General features: G+C 41.3%; 1 protein-coding gene across 1 annotated transcript in view; it reads left to right on the top strand.

The window, feature by feature from the left end:
• The window catches only part of LOC141110101 (alcohol dehydrogenase 1-like), a 114382-nt gene that overhangs the window by 51605 nt on the left and 37141 nt on the right, over nucleotides 1-25636 (top strand). Inside the window, exons 3-5 of the mRNA XM_073601322.1 lie at nucleotides 817-958; nucleotides 6674-6761; nucleotides 22523-22739. Of these exons, the coding sequence (XP_073457423.1) occupies nucleotides 817-958; nucleotides 6674-6761; nucleotides 22523-22739 (447 nt within the window). The remainder of the gene's footprint in view (nucleotides 1-816; nucleotides 959-6673; nucleotides 6762-22522; nucleotides 22740-25636) is intronic.

Genomic DNA, 25636 nt, shown 5'->3' with positions numbered 1-25636 from the left:
GGGGGGGGGTGCCGATTTTTTCATAGATTTTTTATCTATATTGCCTGGGGCCTGCAATACATTACAGCCACAAGCAAGTTTAAATGACGTTTATTCCTTTAGAAATGTCATTATTGCTGCGGCACTGTTCTACACATCACACAAATGCGCCACTTTACAGGCAGACTAAGGGTACCCACCCAGGCATGATATTTAAAAGAATATTTCATTTTTATTGTTTCACTTTAAGCATTATTAAAATCACTGCTCCTGAAAAACTGTTGTTTTAAAAACTTTTTTATGCATTGATACATGTTCCCTTGGGTGGTACCAGGGTCCCCATACACTTTTTATGGCAATAAATTGCATATAAGCCTGTAAATGAGGACTTTTGATTTTTCATGTCCGTGTCTCATAGACTTTAATAGGGTTCGCATGTTCGCTAGAACTTTTTGCCTGTTCGAGGTGTTCTGGTGTGAACTTAACTGGGGGGAGTTTGGCCCATCCCTACTAGGTATATCAATAAGCAGGTTGCTTGCCAGCTGTTGTAGTTTCCATCAGGATGCCCATTATATTAACACAAGATATAATGGAGCATATTTATATAGCAGTGAAAGTGACATTCACCAAACACTCATTGCAGGGGTAACTTCCTGGTCACTATGTTTTAAGTTGCAGTAGTTGATTCACCTGAAGTGCATGTTTGGTGAATGTTGCATACAGTGCTTTATAAATACTCCAATATATAATTTTTATTCAGAAGCAGAAGTGTGTGTATTCTATGGTTAAGCTTTTATATAACATCCAATCATTTTTTTATTATGCCATTATGTTCAGATGGTAAACACAGGAATATGTGGAACAGATGACCATGCACTTGACAATACTACAGGAATGGCACATTTTCCTGTTATTTTGGGTCACGAGGGAGCTGGAATAATTGAAAGTGTCGGAGAAGGCATAACTGACCTAAAACCAGGTACTTTAAAAATGTCAGAAGTTTAAAAAAATGTTAATAATTTTTTACAATTTTACATAAGCCATTTTGTAAATTAGTGATAATCAAAATAAAATATAAAAATGTCCATTTTGATCTGCATCCTCTATGATTATGTACAGATATATCTCCAACAAAAATTAAATGTCACTTCTTTGCACCTTGGGCAAATCTATTCACAGCATGTGTAAAGAACACTCACAAAAATATAATTTCCTTCTCATGTGATTGACTCACTTTTTTTTCTTACGATTTTGCTCAATGCTTGGGGTTTAATGCCAGGTACTTAAGGAGTAATGCCCCATACACACGATCGGAAATGCCGCCAACAAAACTCCGATGAGAGCTTTTGGTCGGAAATTGCGACCGTGTGTATGCTCCATCAGACTTTTGCTGGCGGAATAACCCGCCAGAAAAAGATTGAGAGCAGGTTCTCTATTTTTCGGTCAGAAAAAGTTCCTATCCGAAAACGTGTTCGTCTGTATGCAATTCCGACGCGCAAAAAAACATGCATGCTTGGAAACAATTTGACGCATGCTCGGAAGCATGGAGCTTAATTTTCTCAGCTCATCGTAGTGTTGTACGTCACAGCATTCTTGATGGTCGAAAGTTCAGAGAACTTTTGTGTGACCGTGTGTATGCAAGGCAAGCTTGAGCGGAATTCTGTCGGAAAAACCATCCAAGATTTTTCCAATGGAAATTCCGTTTGTGTGTACGGGGCATTACATTTTTCTGGAGATGTTTTCAGAGTCCTAAAAATAAGCCTGGGTTCACACTAGTGCGAACACAGACATTGCATGTGATTCGCACCCATTGCTGTGCAGATCACATTCGATGTCTGTGCGATTCAAATTCAGCCATATAAACTGTTCTTTGGTCCGCACTGGAATAGGATCGCATGGGTGTTCACAACCATGCGATCTGATTCCTGTACCATTTGACAGTTCGCACTGCGATCTTCGAACCACTGAGGGTGTCATTAACTTTCTATTGACACCCGCAGTGGTTCGCAGAGGGCAGTGTGAACTGTCTGCGAGTAACATGCGATGCAGGAATCGGCACCCAAATTGCGTTGGTTCTCGCATCAAATACAGTGGGGACGGAAAGTATTCAGACCCCCTTAAATTTTTCACTCTTTGTTATATTGCAGCCATTTGCTAAAATCATTTAAGTTAATTTTTTCCTCATTAATGTACACACAGCACCCCATATTGACAGAAAAACACAGAATTGATGACATTTTTGCAGATTTATTAAAAAAGAAAAACTGAAATATCACATGGTCCCAAGTAATCAGACCCTTTGCTCAGTATTTAGTAGAAGCACCCTTTTGATCTAATACAGCCATGAGTCTTTTTGGGAAAGATGCAACAAGTTTTTCACACCTGGATTTGGGGATCCTCTGCCATTCCTCCTTGCAGATCCTCTTCGATTCTGTCAGGTTGGATGATAAACGTTGGTGGACAGCCATTTTTAGGTCTCTCCAGAGATGCTCAATTGGGTTTAAGTCAGGGCTCTAGCTGGGCCATTCAAGAACAGTCAGGGAGTTGTTGTGAAGCCACTCCATTATTTTAACTGTGTGCTTAGGGTCATGGTCTTGTTGGAAGGTAAACCTTCGGCCCAAAAAATAGCAGAAATGGAGTGGGGGGGTGCTGCGCTAACCAGGAAAATAGCTATAGATCTCTCTGTATGGTCACTTGCTATGTGCTAAAAGCCATATAATTTAGAATAGCATATGTAAAATCCAATGCAAAAAGAATATAATCGCACGATATATTAAAATCGCATAGATATGTGTTGATAATCAAAACTGGTGGAATGTGAGAAATGTGATAATCCAAGGAAGTGGTATAGGTTACTTCAGGTGAACAATAGAACATAAATATGTCTACAAACCAACCGATAAATATAAAGCAAATTGATAATCAAATCTGTAGTGCAAAACACATGTATAAAAGTGCTAGTGCTCAAGTGACCTGAATACAGTTATTCAGACAAATATATAACAAAGCATGAAGTGAATGGATAAATAAATATATAAATAAATAAATACGGTGAAATAATGGTATAATAACCCAATCCTAGTGGTTAAATAAATTGTTGTATATAAAATCCAGTGTGGATGGTCAAATTGATAATATAATGACCCAATCCAAATGCTGGTATCCAAAGATGATAAATATCGTGTCAGTGGATCCAGCGAATCCGTGCAAAAAACAATGTCTTATAAAAGGTGCACAAAAAACAGTGTTCAGTAAACGACAGTGAGGTGATGGGATGCGAAAACACTCTGTGTCTTCTTCGTGCAGCATGCACTAGTGTGGGTAATGGCCCCTTACCTAGCGGTGCTAGGTCAACCGCATAATGTGTAGCTTAAACATGGGGTCCTGGGTCTCAAACGCGTCACTATGTCCCTGCTTGCCGGCTCTGGGAGATCCTTATGGTAGCTGGATGTATATAGCTATAGTCCTAGCTGGGGTCCTGGGCCAGTGCGGGTCCTAGCTCCTCCTCCACATCTCAGATGTATGTAAAACGAATGTATAGGACAAAGGTACCCAATGGTGAAGTATGTTTAACACAGGGGGGTCACTTTATTCACAAAACATAAGTATAGAGTACTCACATTGAACAGTATCAGATTAAAGCCTTTCTCCTATGAGCAGCGAGCTCGTAATGCTTACAGCAGTATGAACAAGCCTATTCCGTCCCTACGCGTGACGTCACCGATCACGTGACTTCTTCAGGTGACGTCACGCGTAGGGACGGAATAATTTGAGACCCAGGACCCCATGTTTAAGCTACACATTATGCGGTTGACCTAGCACCGCTAGGTAAGGGGCCATTACCCACACTAGTGCATGCTGCACGAAGAAGACACAGAGTGTTTTCGCATCCCATCACCTCACTGTCGTTTACTGAACACTGTTTTTTGTGCACCTTTTATAAGACATTGTCTTTTGCACGGATTTGCTGGATCCACTGACACGATATTTATCATCTTTGGATACCAGCATTTGGATTGGGTCATTATATTATCAATTTGACCATCCACACTGGATTTTATATACAACAATTTATTTAACCACTAGGATTGGGTTATTATACCATTATTTCACCGTATTTATTTATTTATATATTTATTTATTTATTTATCCATTCACTTCAAGCCTTGTTATATATTTGTCTGAATAACTGTATTCAGGTCACTTGAGCACTAGCACTTTTATACATGTGTTTTGCACTACAGATTTGATTATCAATTTGCTTTATATTTATCGGTTGGTTTGTAGACATATTTATGTTCTATTATTCACATGAAGTAACCTATACCACTTCCTTGGATTATCACATTTCTCACATTCCACCAGTTTTGATTAACAACACCTATCTATGCGATTTTAATATATCATGCGATTATATTCTTTTTGCATTGGATTTTACGTATGCTATTCTAAATTATATGGCTTTTAGCACATAGCAAGTGACCATACAGAGAGATCTATAGCTATTTTCCTGGTTAGCGCAGCACCCCCCCCCCCCCCACTCCATTTCTGCTTTTTTTTTGGGCTCATGTTTGGCCCTTTTCCTGGTGTGTGCAGCTGTCCAGTCGCATAGGTTCTCTACAGTTCTCTACCTTTGTTCTATTTTTCATTTCTTTTTCCAAATTTGGTAGCGCAGGAATACCTTTCATTTCAAACCTTCGGCCCAGTCTGAGGTCCTGAGCACTCTGGAGAAGGTTATCGTCCAGGATATCCCTGTACTTGGCCGCATTCATCTTTCCCTCAATTGCAACCAGTCGTCCTGTCCCTGCAGCTGAAAAACACCCCCACAGCATGATGCTGCCACCACCATGCTTCACTGTTGGACTGTATTGGACAGGTGATCAGCAGTTCCTGGTTTTCTCCACACATACCGCTTAGAATTAAGGCCAAAAAGTTCTATCTTGGTCTCATCAGACCAAAGAATCTTATTCCTAACCATCTTGGAGTCATTCAGGTGTTTTTTTAGCAAATTCCATGCGGACTTTCATGTGTCTTACACTGAGGAAAGGCTTCCGTCGGGCCACTCTGCCATAAAGCCCTGACTGGTGGAGGGCTGCAGTGATGGTTGACTTTCTACAACTTTCTCCCATCTCCCGACTGCATCTCTGGAGCTCAGCCACAGTGATCTTTGGGTTCTTCTTTATCTCTCTCACCAAGGCTCTTCTCCCCCGATAGCTCAGTTTGGCTGGACGGCCAGCTCTAGGAAGGGTTCTGGTCATCCCAAATGTCTTCCATTTAAGGATTATGGAGGCCACTGTGCTCTTAGGAACCTTAAGTGCAGCAGAATTTTTTTGTAATCTTGGCCAGATCTGTGCCTTGCCACAATTCTGTCTCTGAGCTCTTCAGGCAGTTCCTTTGACCTCATGATTCTCATTTGCTCTGACATGCACTGTGAGCTGTAAGGTCTTATATAGACAGGTGTGTGGCTTTCCTAATCAAGTCCAATCAGTATAATCAAACACAGCTGGACTCAAATGAAGGTGTAAGGTTTTAACAAATCTGCAAAAATGTCAACAATTTTTCTGTCAATATGGGGTGCTGTGTGTACATTAATGAGGAAAAAAAATGAACTTAAATGATGTTAGAAAATGGCTGCAATATAACAAAGAATGAAAAAATTTAAGGGGGTCTGAATACTTTCCGTCCCCACTGTATGTGTGAACCCAGCCTAAAGGAATAATGCTCCTTTTCCTGTTACAGCACTTAGACAGCTTTGGTGATAATCATTATATCGTATTTAACCACTTAAGGACCAGGCCTTTTTCTGACTTTTGTTGTTTACAAGTAAAATCGGTATCGTTTGCTGGAAAACTAATTAGAATCCCCAAACATTAAATATATATATATTTTAGCAGAGACCCTAGAGAATAAAATGGCAGTGGTTGCAATTTTTTATGTCACACAGTTGTTACGCAGTGGTTTTTCAAATGCAATTTTTTTGGAAAAAATGCACTTTAATGAATTGAAAAAAAATAGATATATATACCTCAATTTTTTTGTACAATATGAAAGATGATGTTACACTGAGTAAATAGATACCTAACATGTCATGTTTTAAAATTGCACGCACTCGTGGAATGGCACCAAACTACAGTACCTACAAATCTCCATAGGTGATGCTTTAAACATTTCTACAGGTTACCAGTTTAGAGTTACAGAGGAGTTTTAGTGCTAGAATTATTGCTCTCACTCTGATGTTTACGGCGATATTTCACATGTGTGTTTACATATGTGGGCGTGACCTACATATGCATTCACTACTGCTCGCGAGCACACAGGGATGGCGGCACTTTAAAAAAGAAAAAAATGTATGTATTTTCTCAATTTTTACACTTTTTTAAAGGAATCCTTTGTCATTAAATGATTGTTTGTAAACTGAAAAATTATAAACATAAATGTGAAAATGTATAAACATGAAAATTACCCAAAAGTGTGTTTCCTTTAAAAGGAACTGTATACTTTGTGGTTGGAAAAGAAGTCTGGGTATCACATACTATCTCTATATCTACATGATAATATTGCAATGTTTTTATAACTTCTGAACGTTCAAACATTTTTAAGATTGCTGTAGCTTTATATATTTTTTTATATTGTTTTTGATTGAAAAAATAGTGCATATTTCACGTAGTGTAATAATAGCTTTTCTTGTTTTTAGGAGATAAGGTTATTCCATTTTGTATTCCCCAGTGTGGAAAGTGCAGTTCTTGTTTAAATCCAAACGCCAATTTTTGCTTTAAATCACAGTAAGTACTTAAAAACAAGGGACTCTTATGTCTTATAAGTTTCTTAAAATTGTGTTATTATTCAGAGGTCTCAAACTGGCGGCCCTCCAGCTGTTGCAAAACTACAAGTCCCATGAAGCATTGCAAGGCTGACAGTTACAAGCATGACTCCCACAGGCAGATGATGGGACTTGTAGTTTTGCAAAAGCTGGAGGGTCACCAGTTTAAGACCCCTGATTTACATAGAACCTTTTTCTAAAAGAAAAGAAAGCTGTTGCTGTAACTACCTATAAAGTATTGAGTGTGGTTCAGCTTTAAATTGTCTGTGTATTTAAATCTGCAAGAACATCCAACACTGCCCCCCCCCAACTGACAATGCTGCTGTCCAAGGGTGTCTCTGTGCTCCTTTATCCAGAGTGTAAGTACTTTATTTCAAGAAGTGTGTTACTAGCCAGATCACTAGGCAAAAACAAAGGAAAAAAAAAAGTGCAGCCACCACATCTAAGGATTGGTAAACTGCAATACAGTACATTTTTCATTTTGAGTTTAATACAGCTTTAGGGTGGGTTCACACTGATGCCGGATGCGGCTTGCAGCAGGGGTCTGGTGCATCTCTGTTCTCCGTTTCAGGGATGAATCAGGTCAGAATTTTTGCCTAAACTTTTTATTTTTTTCAAAATTTATTAAAAAGAAAAAAAAACAGCAGTGATTGAATACCACTAAAAGAAAGCTCTATTTGTGTGAAGAAAATTACAAAAAAATGTATTTGGGAATAGTGCAATTGTCATTCAAAGTACGACATCGCTGAAAGCTAAAAAATGGCCTGGGCAGGAAGGGGGTGAAAGTGCCCTATATTGAAGCAGTTAAACCAAAAAACAAAAATGAAATATATAGGGGGTCATTCACTATAGCGACGATAAATGATCCTGCAGTCCCGGAAATTAGCACCCAATTAAGGCCAATTAAGACTTCAACTCTCAGAAACTGGGCGCTAATGCAAATGGAAAGCAACGTTATTGCCGGCAAACATACCTGTCAGATCACATACTGTATGCAAGAATAGTGGAAGTCAATGGGGCTCAAACCTGCAAAATCCAAAGTTCTCACTGAAGGCTTATATGCAAGTTCTTTGCCATAAAAAGTGCATGCCCCAGGGGACATGTATCAATTGGAAAAAATGTTTTTAAAACGGACGTTTTTACAGGCGCAGTGATTTTAATAATGTTTAAAGTGAAACAATAAAAATAAAAAATTCCTTTAAAATTGTGCCTTAGTATGCCTGTAAAGTAGCACATATTTTCCGTGTTTATTACTGTACCGCAGCAAAATGACATTTCTAAAGGAAAAAATGTCATTTAAAATTGCTTGCGGCTGTAGTGAATTGCCGGTTCCTGGCAATATAGAGTAAAAATCAAAGAAAAAAATGGCGTAGGTTCCCCCCACCAGTCCATACCAGGTCCTTCAAGTCTGGTATGGATATTAAGAGGAACTCCACTCCAAAATTAAAAAAAAAAAATGGTGTAGGGGTTCCCCCCCAAATCCATACCAGACTCTTATCCGAGCACGTGGCAGGTCAGGAAAGGGGGAGGACAAGCCAGCGCCCCCCTCCTGAACCATACCAGGCCACATGCCCCCAACATGGGGAGGGTGCTTTAGGGTCCACCCCAAAACACCTTTTCCCCATGTTGATGGGGACAAGGGCCTCATCCACACAACCCTTGCCCGGTGGTTGTGGGGGTCTGCAGGCGGGGGGGCTTATCGGAATCTGGAAGCCCCCTTTAACAAGGGGGCCCCCAGATTCCGCCCCCCCACTATGTGAATGGGTATGGGGTAGATTGTACCTCTTTGTACCCATTCACCTAAAAAAAACAGTGAAATGTGACAAAAGACAATAGCCAGTTTTTGACAATTCCTTTATTAAAAATGTCTTCTTCTTTCCCCTGCTTCTTCCTCCTTCTTCCTCCAGTCTTCCTTCCATTTTTTTCTTCTTCCTCCAGCTGCTTCTTCCCCCGCGTCTTCCGGTCTTCTCCATCTTCCTCTGGCTTCTTCTTCCCCCATTTCGTCCTCCGATCTTTCTCCCCCGCCATTCACGTCGCCGTTACCGCTGAACATCCAAAAAAACAATCCTCCTCCGATGCTGCGATGGGGCGCATGACGTTACTCCGAGACCCCACCCCTGATGACTTCACTGCCCAGGGCATGATGGGTCAGTGATGTCACAAAGGGGTGGGGTCTCCTGCTGACATCATCAGCCACGCCCCATAGTTATATATGAAATGTGTGCTATGGAAGTGGACAGCATCAGAGGAGGGTCATTGTTTTCATGTTCAGCGGGTTGGTTGCCGGAGCGGCGGAGGAGAAGCCAGAGGAAGATGGAGAAGAAGTGGAGGGAGATGGAGTAAGAAGCAGGGGAAGAAGCAGCTGGAGGAAAAATGAGAAAACCGAAGGAAGCCGGAGGAAGATGGAGGAAGAAGCTGGGGAAAGAAGAAGACATTTTTAATAAAGGAATTGTCATAAACTGCCTATTGTCTTTTGTCACATTTCACTGCTTTTTTAGGTGAATGGGTAGGGGTACAATGTACCTCATACCCATTCACATGGGGTGGGTCAAATCTGGGAGCCCCCTTGTTAAAGGGCCAGATTCCGATAGGCCGCCTGCTCGCAGACCCCCACAACCACCGGGCAAGGGTTGTGGGGATGAGGCCCTTGTCCCCATTAACATGGGGACAAGGTGCTATGAGGGGGACCCCAAAGCACCCTCCCCATGTTGAGGGCATGTGGCCTGGTATAGTTCAGGAGGGGGGGCACTCGCTCGTCCCCCCTTTCCTGAACAGGTTGCGTGTGCGGATAAGGGTCTGGTATGGATTTTGAGGGGGACCCCTACGCTAATTTTTTTTTCTAATTATGGCGCAGGGTTCCCCTTAGAATCCATACCGGACCTGAAGGGACACTACGACAATTTTTTTTTTAAATTTTACCATGGGGTTCCCCTTAAAGTTCATACCAGATCCGTAGGGCCTGGTATGCACTGGGGGGGGGGGGGGATTTTTATCCTTGATTTTTGAATAGCTGGATTTTTGGAATTCCACACTATAATATTTTTGAATAATTACATACCATTGCATGCATTTGAAGAGTTAAAATTATGGAATAAACCAAACTGATGTACATTCGCTAATTATGCTGCTGACGTTTTCAGGAGGTGATAGTATTGGTGTGATTCAAACTTATGGCTTGAACCTTTGAAGGTAGCAGGGCATACCACACGCTATGGAGCTGAGCACCATCATATATAGAAAATACTATTACTAATGTTTGATTCTTTTCATTGTATACAATAATGTTTTGCATTTGAGACATTATTATTATGGCACCAACCATGCTCATGTGCCATTGGCTATTGGGTAGGGATGAGCCGAACACCCCCGGTTTGGTTCGCAGCAGAACTTGCAAACGGTCAAAAAAATTTTGTGAACACCGTTAAAATCTATGGGACATGAACTTGAAAAATCAAAAGTGCTCATTTTAAAGGCTTATATGTAAGTTATTGCCATAAAAAGTGTATGGGGACCCCGTGTCCTGCCCCAGGGGACATGTATCAATGCAATAAAAAGATTTAAAAACGGACATTTGTTCAGGAGCAGTGATTTTAATACTGCTTGAAGGGAAACAATAAAAATTAAATATTCCTTTAAATATCGTGCCTGGGGGTGTCCTTAGTATGCCTGTAAAGTAGCGCATCTTTTCCATGTTTAGAACAGTACCACAGCAAAATGATATTTCTAAATGAAAAAAAAGTCTTTTAAAACTGCTCGCAGCTGTAATGTATTGTCGGATCCTGGGAATATAGATAAAAACCCTCCCCAGTCCATTACCAGGCCCTTCAGGTCTGGTATGGATATTAAGGGGAACCCTGTGCCAAAATTTGAAAAAAAAAATTGGTGTGCCCCCCCCAAAATCCATACTAGACAACTTGGCAGGCCGCAGGAAAAGAGGGGGGACAAGAGAGCGCCCCCCTCCTGAACCGTACCAGGCCACATGCCCTCAACATGGGGAGGGTGCTTTGGGGTCCCCCATACATATATAGTAGGTTAGGTTGAAAAAAGACACAAGTCCATCAAGTCCAACCCATGTGTATGATTATATGTCATTATTACATTTTTATATCCCGGTATGTTGCGGTTGTTCTGGTGCTTATCTAATAGTTTCTTGAAACTATCAATGCCCCCCGCTGAGACCACCACCTGTGGAAGGGAATTCCACATCCTTGCCGCTCTTACAGAAAAGAACCCTCTAGGTAGTTTAAGGTTAAACCTCTTTTCTTCTAATTTTAATGAGTGGCCATGAGTCTTGTTATACTCCCTTCTGCGAAAAAGTTTCATCCCTATTGTGGGGTCACCAGTACGGTATTTGTATATTGAAATCATATCCCCTCTCAAGCGTCTGTTCTCCAGAGAGAATAAGTTCAGTGCTCCCAACCTTTCCTCATAACTAATATCCTCCAGACCCTTTATTAGCTTTGTTGCCCTTCTTTGTACTCGCTCCATTTCCAGTACATCCTTCCTGAAGACTGGTGCCTAGAACTGGACAGCATACTCCAGGTGCGGCCGGACCAGAGTCTTGTGGGGGGAGTGGGAGAATTATTGTTTTATCTCTGGAATTAATCCCCTCAGTGTATAGATGTCCCCCTGAGTGTATAGATTGCATTCATGTTTTTGCCACCCAAATGCATTATTTTACATTTTTCTACATTGAACCTCATTTGCCATGTCGTTGCCCGTCCCATTAATTTGTTCAGATCTTTTTGCAAGGTTTCCACATCCTGCGGAGAAGTTTTTGCCCTGCTTAGCTTAGTTTCATCCACAAATACAGAGATTGAACTGTTTACCCCATCCTCCAGGTCGTTTATGAACAAATTAAACAGGATTGATCCCAGCACAGAACCCTGGGGGACCCCACTACCCACCCCTGACCATTTTGAGTACTCCCCATTTATTACCACCCTCTGAACTCAACCTTGTAGCCAGTTTTCAATCCATGTACTCACCCTATGGTCCATGCCAACGGACCTTATTTTGTACAGTAAATGGGGGACTGTGTCAAATGCTTTTGCAAAATCCAGATACATAACGTCTATGGGCCTTCCTTTATCTAGATGGCAACTCACCTCCTCATAGAAGGTTAATAGATTGGTTTGGCAAGAAAGATTCTTCATGAATCCATACTGATTACTGCTAATGATACCGTTCTCATTACTAAAATCTTGTATATAGTCCCTTATCACCCCCTCCAAGAGTTTACATACTATTGATTGCGCTAAGACAAAAGGCAACAATCATGTGATATGACTAATCAGAACATATGAATATGTTTAAAATTGAGTTTTTCAAAATTAATATTTATGAATACAAAACACCAGAGCTTTCTTAAAAAAGTGACTGAAAATATATAATAACCAAATAAAGATATAAAAAGTCCCAAATGAAGGTAAGAAAAAGTGACTGGCGTCACAAAAACACACAGTCCCTGGAGCCAAGGCAAATGCAAACAATGATCTTGGACATGTAACGCAATCCTTGGAGCCAAGGTAGATGTATTCAGTGTACATAGACGTAAAACACCCAGTGAAAAATCCTCCACCTAATAAGATGTCCGCTTACCAGAGGTAAGCTGTGAATCAGCTTAGTATTAACCTCTCCACGGGGAAGATCAGCTCCTCAGGTCTCCAACCAAGGAAGGGGGTGGGCAGGATCTTACGATGTGTTTAGCTCAATCCACACAATAGGAGGACCACATGCGATCTGGTTCTGTGACTGGAGCCCGCTGTGGCTTACCATCAAAGTGTTTTTTTAAGCAGCGCAGTTCTTGATCCTCTTTGTTTTCAATCCAAACAAACAGGGCTCCTCTCTCTCTCAGATTCCCTTCTGAGTCTCAGGCCAGAGCTCTGGCCTGAGACTCAGAAGGGAATCTGAGAGAGAGAGGAGCCCTGTTTGTTTGGATTGAAAACAAAGAGGATCAAGAACTGCGCTGCTTAAAAAAACACTTTGATGGTAAGCCACAGCGGGCTCCAGTCACAGAACCAGATCGCATGTGGTCCTCCTATTGTGTGGATTGAGCTAAACACATCGTAAGATCCTGCCCACCCCCTTCCTTGGTTGGAGACCTGAGGAGCTGATCTTCCCCGTGGAGAGGTTAATACTAAGCTGATTCACAGCTTACCTCTGGTAAGCGGACATCTTATTAGGTGGAGGATTTTTCACTGGGTGTTTTACGTCTATGTACACTGAATACATCTACCTTGGCTCCAAGGATTGCGTTACATGTCCAAGATCATTGTTTGCATTTGCCTTGGCTCCAGGGACTGTGTGTTTTTGTGACGCCAGTCACTTTTTCTTACCTTCATTTGGGACTTTTTATATCTTTATTTGGTTATTATATATTTTCAGTCACTTTTTTAAGAAAGCTCTGGTGTTTTGTATTCATAAATATTAATTTTGAAAAACTCAATTTTAAACATATTCATATGTTCTGATTAGTCATATCACATGATTGTTGCCTTTTGTCTTAGCGCAGTCTTTTTTTGATTTTTTCTTCTTTTGTTTGTGTGCACGCCTCACGATAAGATTGCAGCTTAATATTTATTTCACTCTGCTAATCATTAGTAGAACAACCTTTATGTTAGCGCGGTATTGTTTATGGTTTATTTTACATACTATTGATGTTAGGCTAACTGGTCTGTAATTCCCAGGGATGTATTTTGGGCCCTTTTTAAATATTGGTGCTACCTTGGGTTTTCTCCAATATGCTGGTACCATTCCATTCAGTAGACTGTCAATAAAAATTAGGAACAATGGTCTGGCAATTACTTGACTGAGTTCCCTAAGTAAGCCACCTTGGTCCAGGTGATTTATTAATGTTAAGTTTCCCAAGTCTAATTTTAATTCTGTCCTCTGTTAACCATGGAGGTGCTTCCTGTGATGTGTCATGAGGATAAACACTGCAGTTTTGGTTACTGAAGCCCCCCGATTCCCTTGTGAAGACTGAGGAGAAGAATAAATTCAATACTTTCACCATCTCCCCATCCTTTGTAACCAGATGTCCTTCCTCATTATTTATGGGGCCAATATGGGCTATCCTCCCTTTTTTACTGTTTAGATACTTAAAGAATTTCTTGGAATTTTTTTGCTCTCCTCCGCTATGTGTCTTTCATGTTCTATCTTAGCCATCCTTATTGCACCCTTACATTTCTTGTTGCATTCTTTATAAAGTCTGAATGCTGATGATGATCCCTCAACCTTGTATCTTTTCAATGCCTTCTCCATCTTTTTTTATGCATTTTTACATTGGAGTTAAGCCATCCAGGACTTTTGTTTGATCTTTTAAATTTATTACCCAATGGGATGCATTGCTAATGCCCTTATTTAATATGCTCTTAAAGCAAACCCATCTCTCCTCCATGTTCTTTGTTCCTAAGATTTTAGCAAGGTTCATAGTTTAGGGAAGTTGGCTCTTTTGAAATTCAGTGTCTTTGTATTCCCCTTATGTTTCCTATTTGTGTGATTTTTACTGAAGCCAATTGACCTGTGATCGCTGTTACCTAAATTGACCCGTATTTCCACATCCATGATCAGGTTTGAATTGTTAGTGATCAGTAGATCCAGTAATGCTTTATTTCTAGTTGGTGCGTCTACAATCTGACCCATAAAATTGTCCTGCAAAGACATTTAGGTACTCGCGAGCCTTAGATAAATGCGCGGCTCCCTCCACCCATTCTATGTCTGGATAGTTAAAATCCCCCATTATGATAACACTTCCCATTCTTGCTGCTAATCCAAATTGTGATAGGAAATCTGTCTCCTCTTCCTCCCTCAAGTTAGGGGGCCTATAGCATACTCCCAATATTATTTTCCCCTTAGCTTCATCCCTTTGGAGCTCTATCCATAAGGATTCCACCTCCTCCCTAGCTCCTTTACTGTTGTCATCTCTCACATTCACTTGTACATTATTCTTGATATATAGGCATACCTCTCCCCCTTTTTTACCCTCTCTATCCTTGCGATAAAGGGTATACCCTTGAATGTTTGCCAGCCAGCCATGAGAGCTGTTGAACCAGGTCTCTGAAATTCCCACAAAATCCGAATCCTCTTCGTACAACAGTATCTCTAGTTCACCCATATTGTCGGTCGCATATTGTCCTCTTATTGGGTGTTCAGAGATTGCAACTAGGACTTGCTACTATACTTACCTTGGGTTTATGTGCTTTGTTCAACCTACCACTAATGCCCCCAATACTACCCTCTGGAATATGTTCCACGCTGACTATCTCTACCTCTGGCCCTCCCCTCCATCACCTAACTTTTTAAACTTTTTGGCCATCTTCATTCCCAGCTGATCTGCACCCTCCTCATTTAGGTGCAGTCCATCCCTTCTATAGTACTGGTTATCGACTGAGAAGTCGGCCCAGTCCTCCTGGAACCCAAACCCCTCCTTACTACACCAGCTCTTCAACTACTTGTTTACTTCCCTAATCTCCCTTTGCCTTTCTGGTGTGGCTCGATGTACCAGTAGTATTCCTGAGAATACTACCTTGGAGGTCCTTTTCCTCAATTTAGCTCCCAAGTCCCTAAAATCGTTCTTTAGGACACTCCATCTGCCTCTGACTTTGTCATTGGTGCCAACGTGCACCATGACAGCTGGGTCTTCCCCAGCCTCTCCCAGTAATCTGTCCACCAGATCCGTGATGTGCTGAACCTGAGCACCGGGTATACAACATACTGTTCGGCGCTTCAGGTTTTTGTTACAGATTGGCTCTCTGTCCTTCTAAGAATTGAGTCCCCTACCACCAGAATCTGTCTTTCCTTTCCCTTCGCTTCCCCCTCACTCTCACTGGAGGAGTTCTTCCCCCGGCAGCTAGGAGAGTCCCTTAGCTCCAGCAGTGCTGGTCCCTGACTGGTTTCACCAATGTCACTCAATGGAGTGTACTTATTGGGATGCTCCAGCCCTGGATCGGCCTCCCTGGCAGTTCCCCCTCTACCCTTCCTGACTGTCACCCATCTACTCTTTGCTAGTGCCTGCACCCCTTTGTCTCCACCCACCTTTGTGCTGGCCCCTGCCAGCACCTGCTGTATACGTTCCTGGCTCTCTTTTAGCATGGAGGGACTTCTCAGTGCTGACAGTTGCTTCCCCAGATTCCCAAAACACCTTATCCCCATGTTGATGGGGACAAGGGCCTCATCTCCACAACACTTGCCCGGTCGTTGTGGGGGTCTGCGGGTGGGGGGCTTATCAGAATCTGAAAGCCCCCTTTAACAAGGGGGCCCCCAGATCCCGCCCCCCCATGTGAATGGGTATTTGGTACATTGTACCCCTACCCATTCACCAAAAAAAAAAAAAAAAAAAGCAGTGAAATGTGACAAACAACAATAGCCAGTTTTTGACAATTCCTTTATTGTAAAATATCTCCAAGTGGTCTTCTCCCCTGAGCCGTGTCTCCGGCCATCATCTTCTCCTGGTGCTGTCTCTCTTACCAGCATAATTTGTCTCCGTCCTCTGTCTCCTTATCTCCCACCGTCGCCTACTTCTCCCGCTGCTGTGTTCTCCCTTGCCGCCGTGTTCTTCCTCCCCGCCGTTTTCCTCCGTTGTGTTGTCACCCTCTGTCTGGCGTCTCTTACACAGCCATGGGGCGTGACCATCCATTGACATCACACAGATGGTCACTCTGGTTTACACTGACAGCGAGAGGAAATCGTGTGAGTTCAGCCGAACTCACACGATTTCATTCCCACGTGTCAGTCCCAACTGCGGGGGAATTTCAGAGACTTCTGTGCAGGTTTCTGCACTGATGTCAATAAAATTCGTACCCCGAAAATGCCAAAAAGTATTACAGAAACTACTTTTGGAAATTGCAGCGCTGCACCAATTAGAACAGTGCAATTGCCACCAAATTGACATGTCAAATCACATGTCAAATCACACCAATGTGAACCAGGGCTGACACATACAACACTGCCTATCCACCAGCTGAATTCATTACCTGTAATTCTCCACAGCTGTTATATAGATTCCATCTTTATCATTTACTTGCAGGTGTGCTGAAGAGATTCAATTTTTTGGTGCACAAATACATATAGAAATTATAAAATATAAAAGAAAGATATTGCACTTCCCCAAAACCACCACCCCAAAACGAATTAAAAAGAAGAAAGAAAAGAGAGAAAAAAAACACAATAAGCTCAATAATGTACTTTTATTTTGCCAACAGAAACAAAATTATGTACATTCATTTACAAGCTTCAAGAAAAATTCTACAGGATACATGGTGCTACATTTAGCAAAACAGTTAGTTGAGTTTTAAGGGCCCGGCTCATAGGAGCTTACAATCTAAAATTTGTCTAAACATTAGAGTGGACACAGCTTTACTTTCAGTGTATAACTGGTAACATTTCATACTACAGCTCACCCACCAGCCCACATCATTTTTATCTGCAAGATTATAGAAACATACATGTAGCGCCCACCTACTTAGGTGTGTGCTAAATTAGTCAGTTCGGATTAGCGTCAGGTAAAATTGCCAGTGTTTTACCCTGTTGGTGTAAGCTGGTTGGTTAATGTGGTTGAGAGGTTTGTTAGAATAGAGGAAGGTGTGGTCACCTACACTGTGCCCTGTAAGATTTCCATCACTTTCTCTGAAATGTTCTGGAAAGTGGGTGGACTGAAGGAGAAGAGTGGCAGGTAGTTTTTGGAGACCCCTCTGAACCAATCATTGGTTTGCTTGGGCAGGGGTGGGACTGTTATACAAGCTAAGGTCACATGTTTCCTGGTGTTGGTTGGAGATGGGATTTTGATCCAGAGAGGCAGCAAGAATGTGACCCTCAGGGGTCCAGGCTTGAAGGTCTGGGGGTGTAATGCTCTCAGCGCCGGATAGCAACAGATCTTGAACCGGAAGGCCTGAGGGTTCAGAGACCTTAGCGCTGGATGGTTCATTCACAAAAAGTCACCTAAAAAATCTCCAGGAGCAATGGATCAGACATCACCGGCTGGGATGGTTCTGAACATTCAGAGCAGGAAGCGGCTGCTAAAAGGATGCAGTAGATCGGGGTGCGCCCGGACTTTTCCTGAACCAACCAGGGAGGATTGCAGGAGTCAAGATAGGCAGGTGAGGCCTGGCACTTCTAAGATCCGAATCCCAGGGTGTTTTTCAGACAGGCACCTGTCGGTTCATTAAGGGAAAAGGATAGAACTACCATTACAGGAACCAAAGATTTAGAGGCAGCTCATATTCCTGAAGATACAGACTTTACACATTGCACATTCTTTTCTGCCATGCATTAAGGGAAAAAAATAAAGTTTAATGTTCAACTGTTCTGGACTGTCTGCTGTGTCATTCGTGCAGGGGAGGAGAACGGAGCTACACTAACAGAAAGGAATGAACTACCAGCAGCTCCTACAGGGGTGGTGCGCTACATACAGTACTTAACAGTCATTATTCTTACAAAGCAGTCCAACATAATATTAAAAAAGGCATATATTCAAAATATAACACCCACCACCACCCCACAATCCACACACATACATAGGTGACCATGTTCTGCTGGAAGCTGTATTTCTGTGTACATGATTAAACAATGAGATCAAAGAGTAGAAGGTCAGCAGATTCTCCCAAACCATATTTGCATGATCAGACAGGAACAATACACACACAACATTGACAGCATGGCCACATAAATCCACTTTTGATGGAAAAAATGCACAAGAATTTCAGAAAACAAACAGCCCTAGTTGGGTGTTTGTCAATATGCACAATATCATTTCTTCTCCCCCACAAATCACAGCAAAAATCCTGGCCTTCTCAGGCCAAACGAACCCCCCCCACTGCAGCCCTTATATAAGATAGGTTGTATTGTTAGCACACTGACTCACGCCCAATAGAAGTACATGCCCACCAGTATCTTTCAATCTGTCTCTTCGTGTATGTCTGAAGTGATTGCACCTGATGAGCAGGAACACATAATACTATTTGCAACTGTGTTAGCCCTTGGCTATGTGCATCAAATCTCCAACTACAGGCAAAAGATCGAAGTCCATTTGCATGTACATAAACAAAGCAACGGTTTTCTAAGCATATGTACCCGTGCAGTGTAAACCCTACAATTTTAAATGTCCAAGTCCCTGGGCATGATTAGTGCTAACAAACATTAACATCAGTCCCTGGCTGCAATGAGCTTCCAATCTAAAGTCCAAAACTAACTTTCTCACATTAGAGACTATTTCGACAGGAGACAAATAAAGTACCAGCAGGTCTTTGGATTGTGGTCAGAAACCCACACAGGGAGAACATATGAACTTCAACACAAGCATTAGGATGTTGGGGAATTGAACCAGCAACCCCAGTGCTGCTAGATGGAATTGCTACCCATTTAGCCAGCGGACAGCCTCGCACATGTTGTCTGCATCTCTGTGGTGTGAACCAGTCCTAAGACCATAGCCATGCTCAGTGTCACAAGCAATATACAATATATTGTCCGAAGTATTGGGGCGCCTGCCTTTATACGCACATGAACTGTAATGGCATCCCAGTCTTAGTCCATAGGGTTCAAAATTCATTTGGACCACCCTTTGCAGCTATAAAATCTTCAACTCTTCTGGGTATGCTGTGTACAAGGTTTGTTCTGTTTTGTTGAGGTCAGGACTCTGTGCAGGCCAGTCAAGTTCCTCCACCCCAAACTCACTCATCCATGTCTTTATGGACCTTGCTTTGTGCACTGGTCCAAATCATTTGGTGGAGGGGGGATTATGATGTGGGGTTGTTTTTCAGGGGTTGGGCTTGGCCTCTTAGTTCCAGTGAAGGGAACTCTTACGGCATCAGCATACTAAGACATTTTTGACATTTTCATGCTCCCAACTTTTTGGGAACAGTTTGGGGATGGCCCCTTCCTCTTCCAACATAACTGCACACCAGTGCACAAAGCAAGGTCCATAAAGACATGGATGAGCGAGTTTGGGGTGGAGGAACTTGACTGGCCTGCCCAGAGTCCTGATCCCAACCCGATAAAACACCTTTTGACTGAATTAGAGCAGTGACTGCGAGCCAGGCCTTCTCATCCAACATCAGTGCCTGGCCTCACAAATGCACTTCTGGAAGAATGGTCAAACATTCCCTTAGAAACACTAAACCTTGTGGACAGCCTTCCTAGCCTTCCCAGAAGCTGTTCTAGCTGCAAAAGGGTGGACCAAATCAATTTTAACCCAACGGACTAAGACTGGGCTGCCATTAAAGTTCATGAGTGTGTAAAGGCAGGTGTCCCAATACTTTTGGCTAGATAGTGTATCTGGCAAGATTTACAATGGTGGGAGAATCCTCCTACACATAAATACTACATTTAGACATAGCTTTAGGACCTGGGAGATGAGACAACTTCTCTACATGAAGCAGCATATTTAGGATTTGAACCCAGATGCTCAGCAGAAGTTCTAACCTCTAAGCCACTGAGCTGCCACATGTGAAAGCCTCCTACACATAAATACTGTGTTTCTTTGGACATACAGGTGATGGAATCACTTTACTTCAAGTTATTCTTCTTCATGTATTCTGTGATATATGGTGGTTCTTTGTGGGTCAGTGTAGAATAGTGATGTTACCCTCATATTTTTGGGAATTACATTTTGATTTCTGATGTTGGTACACATATCACATTTTGGGCTCAAATTATGATTATTTGGAAATAATAAAATGTACAAAAAATCGTGACTCATTTTAAATTTGCATTAGCAATGGTATTGTTTGTGGATTGTAAAGACACCTGTGCGAGTTTAGGTAAAGATTGTTGTGAGATGGAGAGTAACAAGTGAAAGTGACAGAGAAAAATATATTTTGCCAAAACATCAAAACATTCCACATTCTAGGATTCTTAAAGTGGAGACCCACTGAAAAATATATTAAAAGCCAGCAGCTACAAATACTGCAGCTGCTGACTTTTAATATATGGACACTTACCTGTCCAGGGAGCCCGCGATGTCGGCAGCCGAAGCCGATACGTCCTCCGGCTCTCGGCTGCTGCCACCGCCATCCTCGGTAAGGGAATAAGGAAGTGAAGCCGTGCGGTTCCCTACTGCGCATGCGTGAGTCGCGCTGCGCGTCCCCTGAGGTCCCTGCTGTGTTTTGTGTCTCACAGAATACAGCGGGGGAAGACGGTGTAGGCGCCGGAAGTAGCATAGGTCACCGCAAGCGCCGCGGTGAGCTATGCTAGGAAGTGGGAGCAAATACCTGTATTAGACAGATATCTGCTCCCCCCCTGAAAGGTGTCAAATGTAACACCAGAGGGGGGGAGGAATCCAAAAAGTGGAAGTTCCGTTTTTGGGTGCAACTCCACTTTAAAAATAAAATAGTTGTAGTAGAAGCAACAATGTTGCAAAGGAAAATGCATTTCATAGAAAGATACATTTCATCTCAACATTAAAAGGATTTATTTGGGGAAGTTACAATTGTACCATTAGAATCAATGGCAAAAACTTGCATTGGAGTATAATAGCGCCAAATTTTACTCCCCAAAAATGCTCTTTAACACAGCGCTCATTCTGGTATTTACTATAGTGCCCTGTAAAAAAGACATTGGAGCTAAAATTAGAGCTATTTTCAGGTCTGAGCATGCTCAGTTATGTTGGCACTTAGTTCTACAAAAACGAGGAATTTATCTCTTGTCAGACTATTAAAGATATTTCAGTGTAGAAATCACTTTTTCACACAGTTTAAAAGCAGATTATCTTTAAATAATATACCGCATGTTTCAGTACCATTTAGGCAATTCTTATCACGCTCTAAACATTATTTTCATGTGCACTACTGCAGGTTTTAGCAATTTGTTTTTAGGGAACTATAGTAAATTCGATTTTGGGAGTATTTTTTACCAGCACTATAGTGAATACCATTTTAGCGCTAATTAGCAAAGGCAGACATGTAGTCCAGTCTATGTCACAGCCAAAGATTCTTATATAGATGCAATAGAGAAAAGCATTTGTCATTAAACAGTTAAATAAAGGAAGAAAGCCTGAAAAAAAGAAACAAATGCAGCCAGCCACCACATCAAATGACTGGAAAGCTGCAATAAATAAATGCTTATTTTTGAGTTTGGATACCATTTAGGCTCCATGCACACTGAAGCTCATAAATGGCTGTTTTTGGGAGTTTGGTCGTTTTTTTTTTAACATCCCATAAACTCCCCTCTATGTTATCCTATGTGTCCATGCACACATGGATGTTTTTGGATGTTTATCAGCAGTGGAGTTTATGGGCTGTTTTATGAACGCCATAAAATCGCGTTCAGGAGTCATTTTTCTGACCACAAAAAAACGCTAAACGCTCATAAACGTCGATAAACGCTCAAAAACGTGGCTCACCAGCATTTAACATTTTTGATCCATTGAAAAAAAAAAATTTAAAACAAACAAAAAAAAAAGGCTAACTTGGAAAAACACTAAATAACGCTAATAAATGCTATTGCAAAAAGTAAAAAAAAACGTTGAAAGACTCACTGCAAAGCTACTGCAGTTTTTATAAAGTTATTTATAAATAACGTCCAGTGTGTATGGAGCCTTACATGCTGACAAAAGGTAATCTTTTTAGTGTGAGTCATAAGAAAAGGTAAAAAAATTCATCCTAATTTTTGATTTGTGCAGAAGCTCAGCAGGAGATTGGTCTAGTCTAAACTAAAGGAAAATCATAAAAATCAGTTTAACACAACTAAAACATTGCTTCTGTATCGCATGTCCTTTTCATTTTAATACAGGTGTGAACCACAGAATGTAATGCCTGACAAGACATCAAGATTTTTGTGCAAAGGAGAAATAGTGAATCATTTTATGTGGACCAGCACCTTTTCTGAATATACTGTGATGCCTGCTGAGTCTGTTGTAAAGATTGATGACAACGCTCCCTTAGAGAAAGTCTGTCTTTTTGGATGTGGCTTTTCCACAGGATATGGATCTGCTGTCAATACCGCCAAGGTAAAAATATATTACTGTTTTTCCTGTTAGATCTGTTTGAGTAATTTAACACCTTAAAGTGGATGTAAACCCTCACCCAGTGAAGTGAACAGCCTCAGATTGTACACAGAGATTAAACAAATCTCCCTACATAAGTTTTACATGTATATCTGCTGTCTTCAGCTTGCTATATTCTTTAGAATTCTTACATTGTGTTAGAATTTTTACTTCCTCATTCAGCAGTAGGAATGTATTCTGGGCATACACTGTGTGACAGCTGATTGTAGGAAAGGCACACCCCCCACTCCACATAGGCAGAGGAATGAAGAAACATGCAGAGCTGTACTGTAAATAGACAAACCCTCTGCTAATCTAGCTCTAAGTCCCCTCCCCGGCACAAATTTCAAACTGCTTTAATCTCCTTTGTCTGAGAACTTGTCAGAAGTTATCATGCTGATAACAGAGGAATGAAGCAGCAGAAAGACATGGGACTTAGTGCTTTGGAGAGAGATAAGAAAACCCCACAGATATATGTGCATAGGTCAGATGTCATGAATGGGGTTTACCTCCATGTTAAGTATTCTTATGTACAAGTAGGTCAGGCTTAAGTAGGGTTAAAGGTCATCTTAATCCTTCAGGTGCTGATTGTCACTAAGATTCTCTTGAGTTGATAAGTATTATAGGCAAGATAACATTTGGTGAACATGAACAATACCAATGACTTTAAGATCACATTAAATTGGAGAAGTATTGAAGGGACTATTATCATTTGGGAACTCATGCGTTTGTTTGTTCTTCTCTGCGTCTTTGTTCTCTTCTTTTCCTTGTAATTTTCCAGACCTTATAATAATGTTTTTATCTTTTATCTTTGCCATGATAAAATATGATGTTTTTATGACTTTGTGACAAAGGATAATTCTTTAAAGTGTCTTTAAAGTCCCATTTGAATATAATAATATCTTTATATACCTTTATTTATATACAAGAATTATGTTGAGCCCTGCTAAAATCATCCAAGAACCTATTCTTTTTCACTATACCCACTATGCCCATACATAGATAACATATTATATCTTAATATTTCTTGTAAAAAAGGCATCCAAGGTCTGCTGTAAAAACAGTTTTCCACCCTTTCTTCTGCTTGCAATTGCTTCATACTGTATTTCTATTTAATGCTACAGTGCAAACTGTTTAAAATATTCAGTCAAACTATATGTTTAAAGTCCAAAACACTTTCTTGGTTTTGGTTAGAATGAGAAAGGGTTTTAACATCTGTCAGGGTTTTCCTACTGTCTATGTCATTGTTGGGGAAGTGAGCAGATCTCCGATAGAAATACAGACAATAAAAACCCTTTCTCAACTCATCTTCTATGAAATGTTTAAATTGCTGTTCATGTTTCCATTGCAGAGATTTTGCTCACTTGCTGTTTTGGTGAGCATCCATTAAGTAAAAAAAAACAACCCCCCATTTTTTTTGAAAGGTGATGTAAAGGTGAACTTTCCCTCTGATGTTTTTTTTTTTTTTTTTTTTTTTAAAAAAAAGAACATGTTTATTGTGAACAATAAAGGTTAACATACATTGAAAGTTACATGGCATACAGACGTAGGAAAGGATATTGTACATTGAATGCAGGTGAGTACAATGTAACCTGAGGAGTGTGGCAGTGCATGTATACCTGTAAGACTTTAAGTAACCGCAATTGGCATTTTCCACAAGTCATCACCATTAAAGATAGGAGTTATGACATTTGATAGAGGCTACAGTATATCACATTACGGCATTGTGTTGGACAATTACCATGTCCCATATATCGGGTATATAGATTAACATCGTAAGTTAGCTCACACATGTATTGGCATTGTTTAACCATTTATCCCATATTTTATGGTACTTGTTTGGACATCCCCTGTGTTTGTACATAACCTTTTTGTATGGTAATGACGCATTCACTTCTCTAAGCCAAGACTGTATGGTAGGAGGGTCTGTACTCAACCAATGTTTAGCAACTAATTTTCTGGCGCAAAATAATGATTCGCTGAGAAATATGATTAGGGATCTATCTGTGGTGGCTTCTGGAAGTAGGCCGAGGAGACATACTTTGGCGTCAAGTTGGAATGGTGATCCCATGTGATCATGCAGGAATTTTATAATCTGTGTCCAGTAACTTTGTATCACCGGGCATAGCCATAGTAGGTGGAAGAACGAACACGGGTTACTAGAGCATCTCGGGCAGTGCGGGTTTTGATGTGGGGAGAATTTGGCAATTCTAGAAGGCGTGAGATAGGATTTGTGTATTATGTACAGTTGAGTCAGGCGTTCTGAAATCTTAGGTGACGTTTTTTTTACATTCTCGAGTATATACTCCCAGTCCGGGATGTCTATTGGCCCTACGTCCTCTTCCCATCTAATCCTTGCTGTGTCAATAATCCTTGCTACGGACTTGTTTCGCAGCACAGTGTATAGGGTGGAAATAAGTTTGTCTGGGTTTGTTCCTGTTATTATATCTACCAAAGACAGTGTTTGTGGGTTGGGGAGACCACTCGCAAACTGAGCCTGGAGCGCGTGTTTTAGTTGCATGTATCTAAATTGCATGTGGGGGGAGAGGTCAAATTCCTCACACAGTGATTGGAAATGTCTCACACCAAATATAGTAATGACCTGGAATAGGAATACTATCCCCCTAGCGGCCCAGCTGGTAGCCCCAGATAGGGATGTCAGCTCATTCAGTTGAGGGTTGTGCCATAGGGGTGTGTGCGAGTGAAAGAAGTCGGCTCCAATAAGTTTGGTCGCCCTTTCCCATACGCTTCTATGTTGGGACAGTAGCAAGTTTCGGTCTTCTCTCTTATGCCTTCTGTTCCCACCTCTAAATAGGACTTGTAATGGGGAGTAGAAATTACTATTAGCTTGTTTACATACT

The sequence above is a fragment of the Aquarana catesbeiana genome, linkage group LG01, assembly GCF_042186555.1.
Source record: "Aquarana catesbeiana isolate 2022-GZ linkage group LG01, ASM4218655v1, whole genome shotgun sequence".
In the NCBI taxonomy this organism is placed as follows: domain Eukaryota; kingdom Metazoa; phylum Chordata; class Amphibia; order Anura; family Ranidae; genus Aquarana; species Aquarana catesbeiana.
This window is presented reverse-complemented; position numbering and strand designations above follow the sequence as displayed.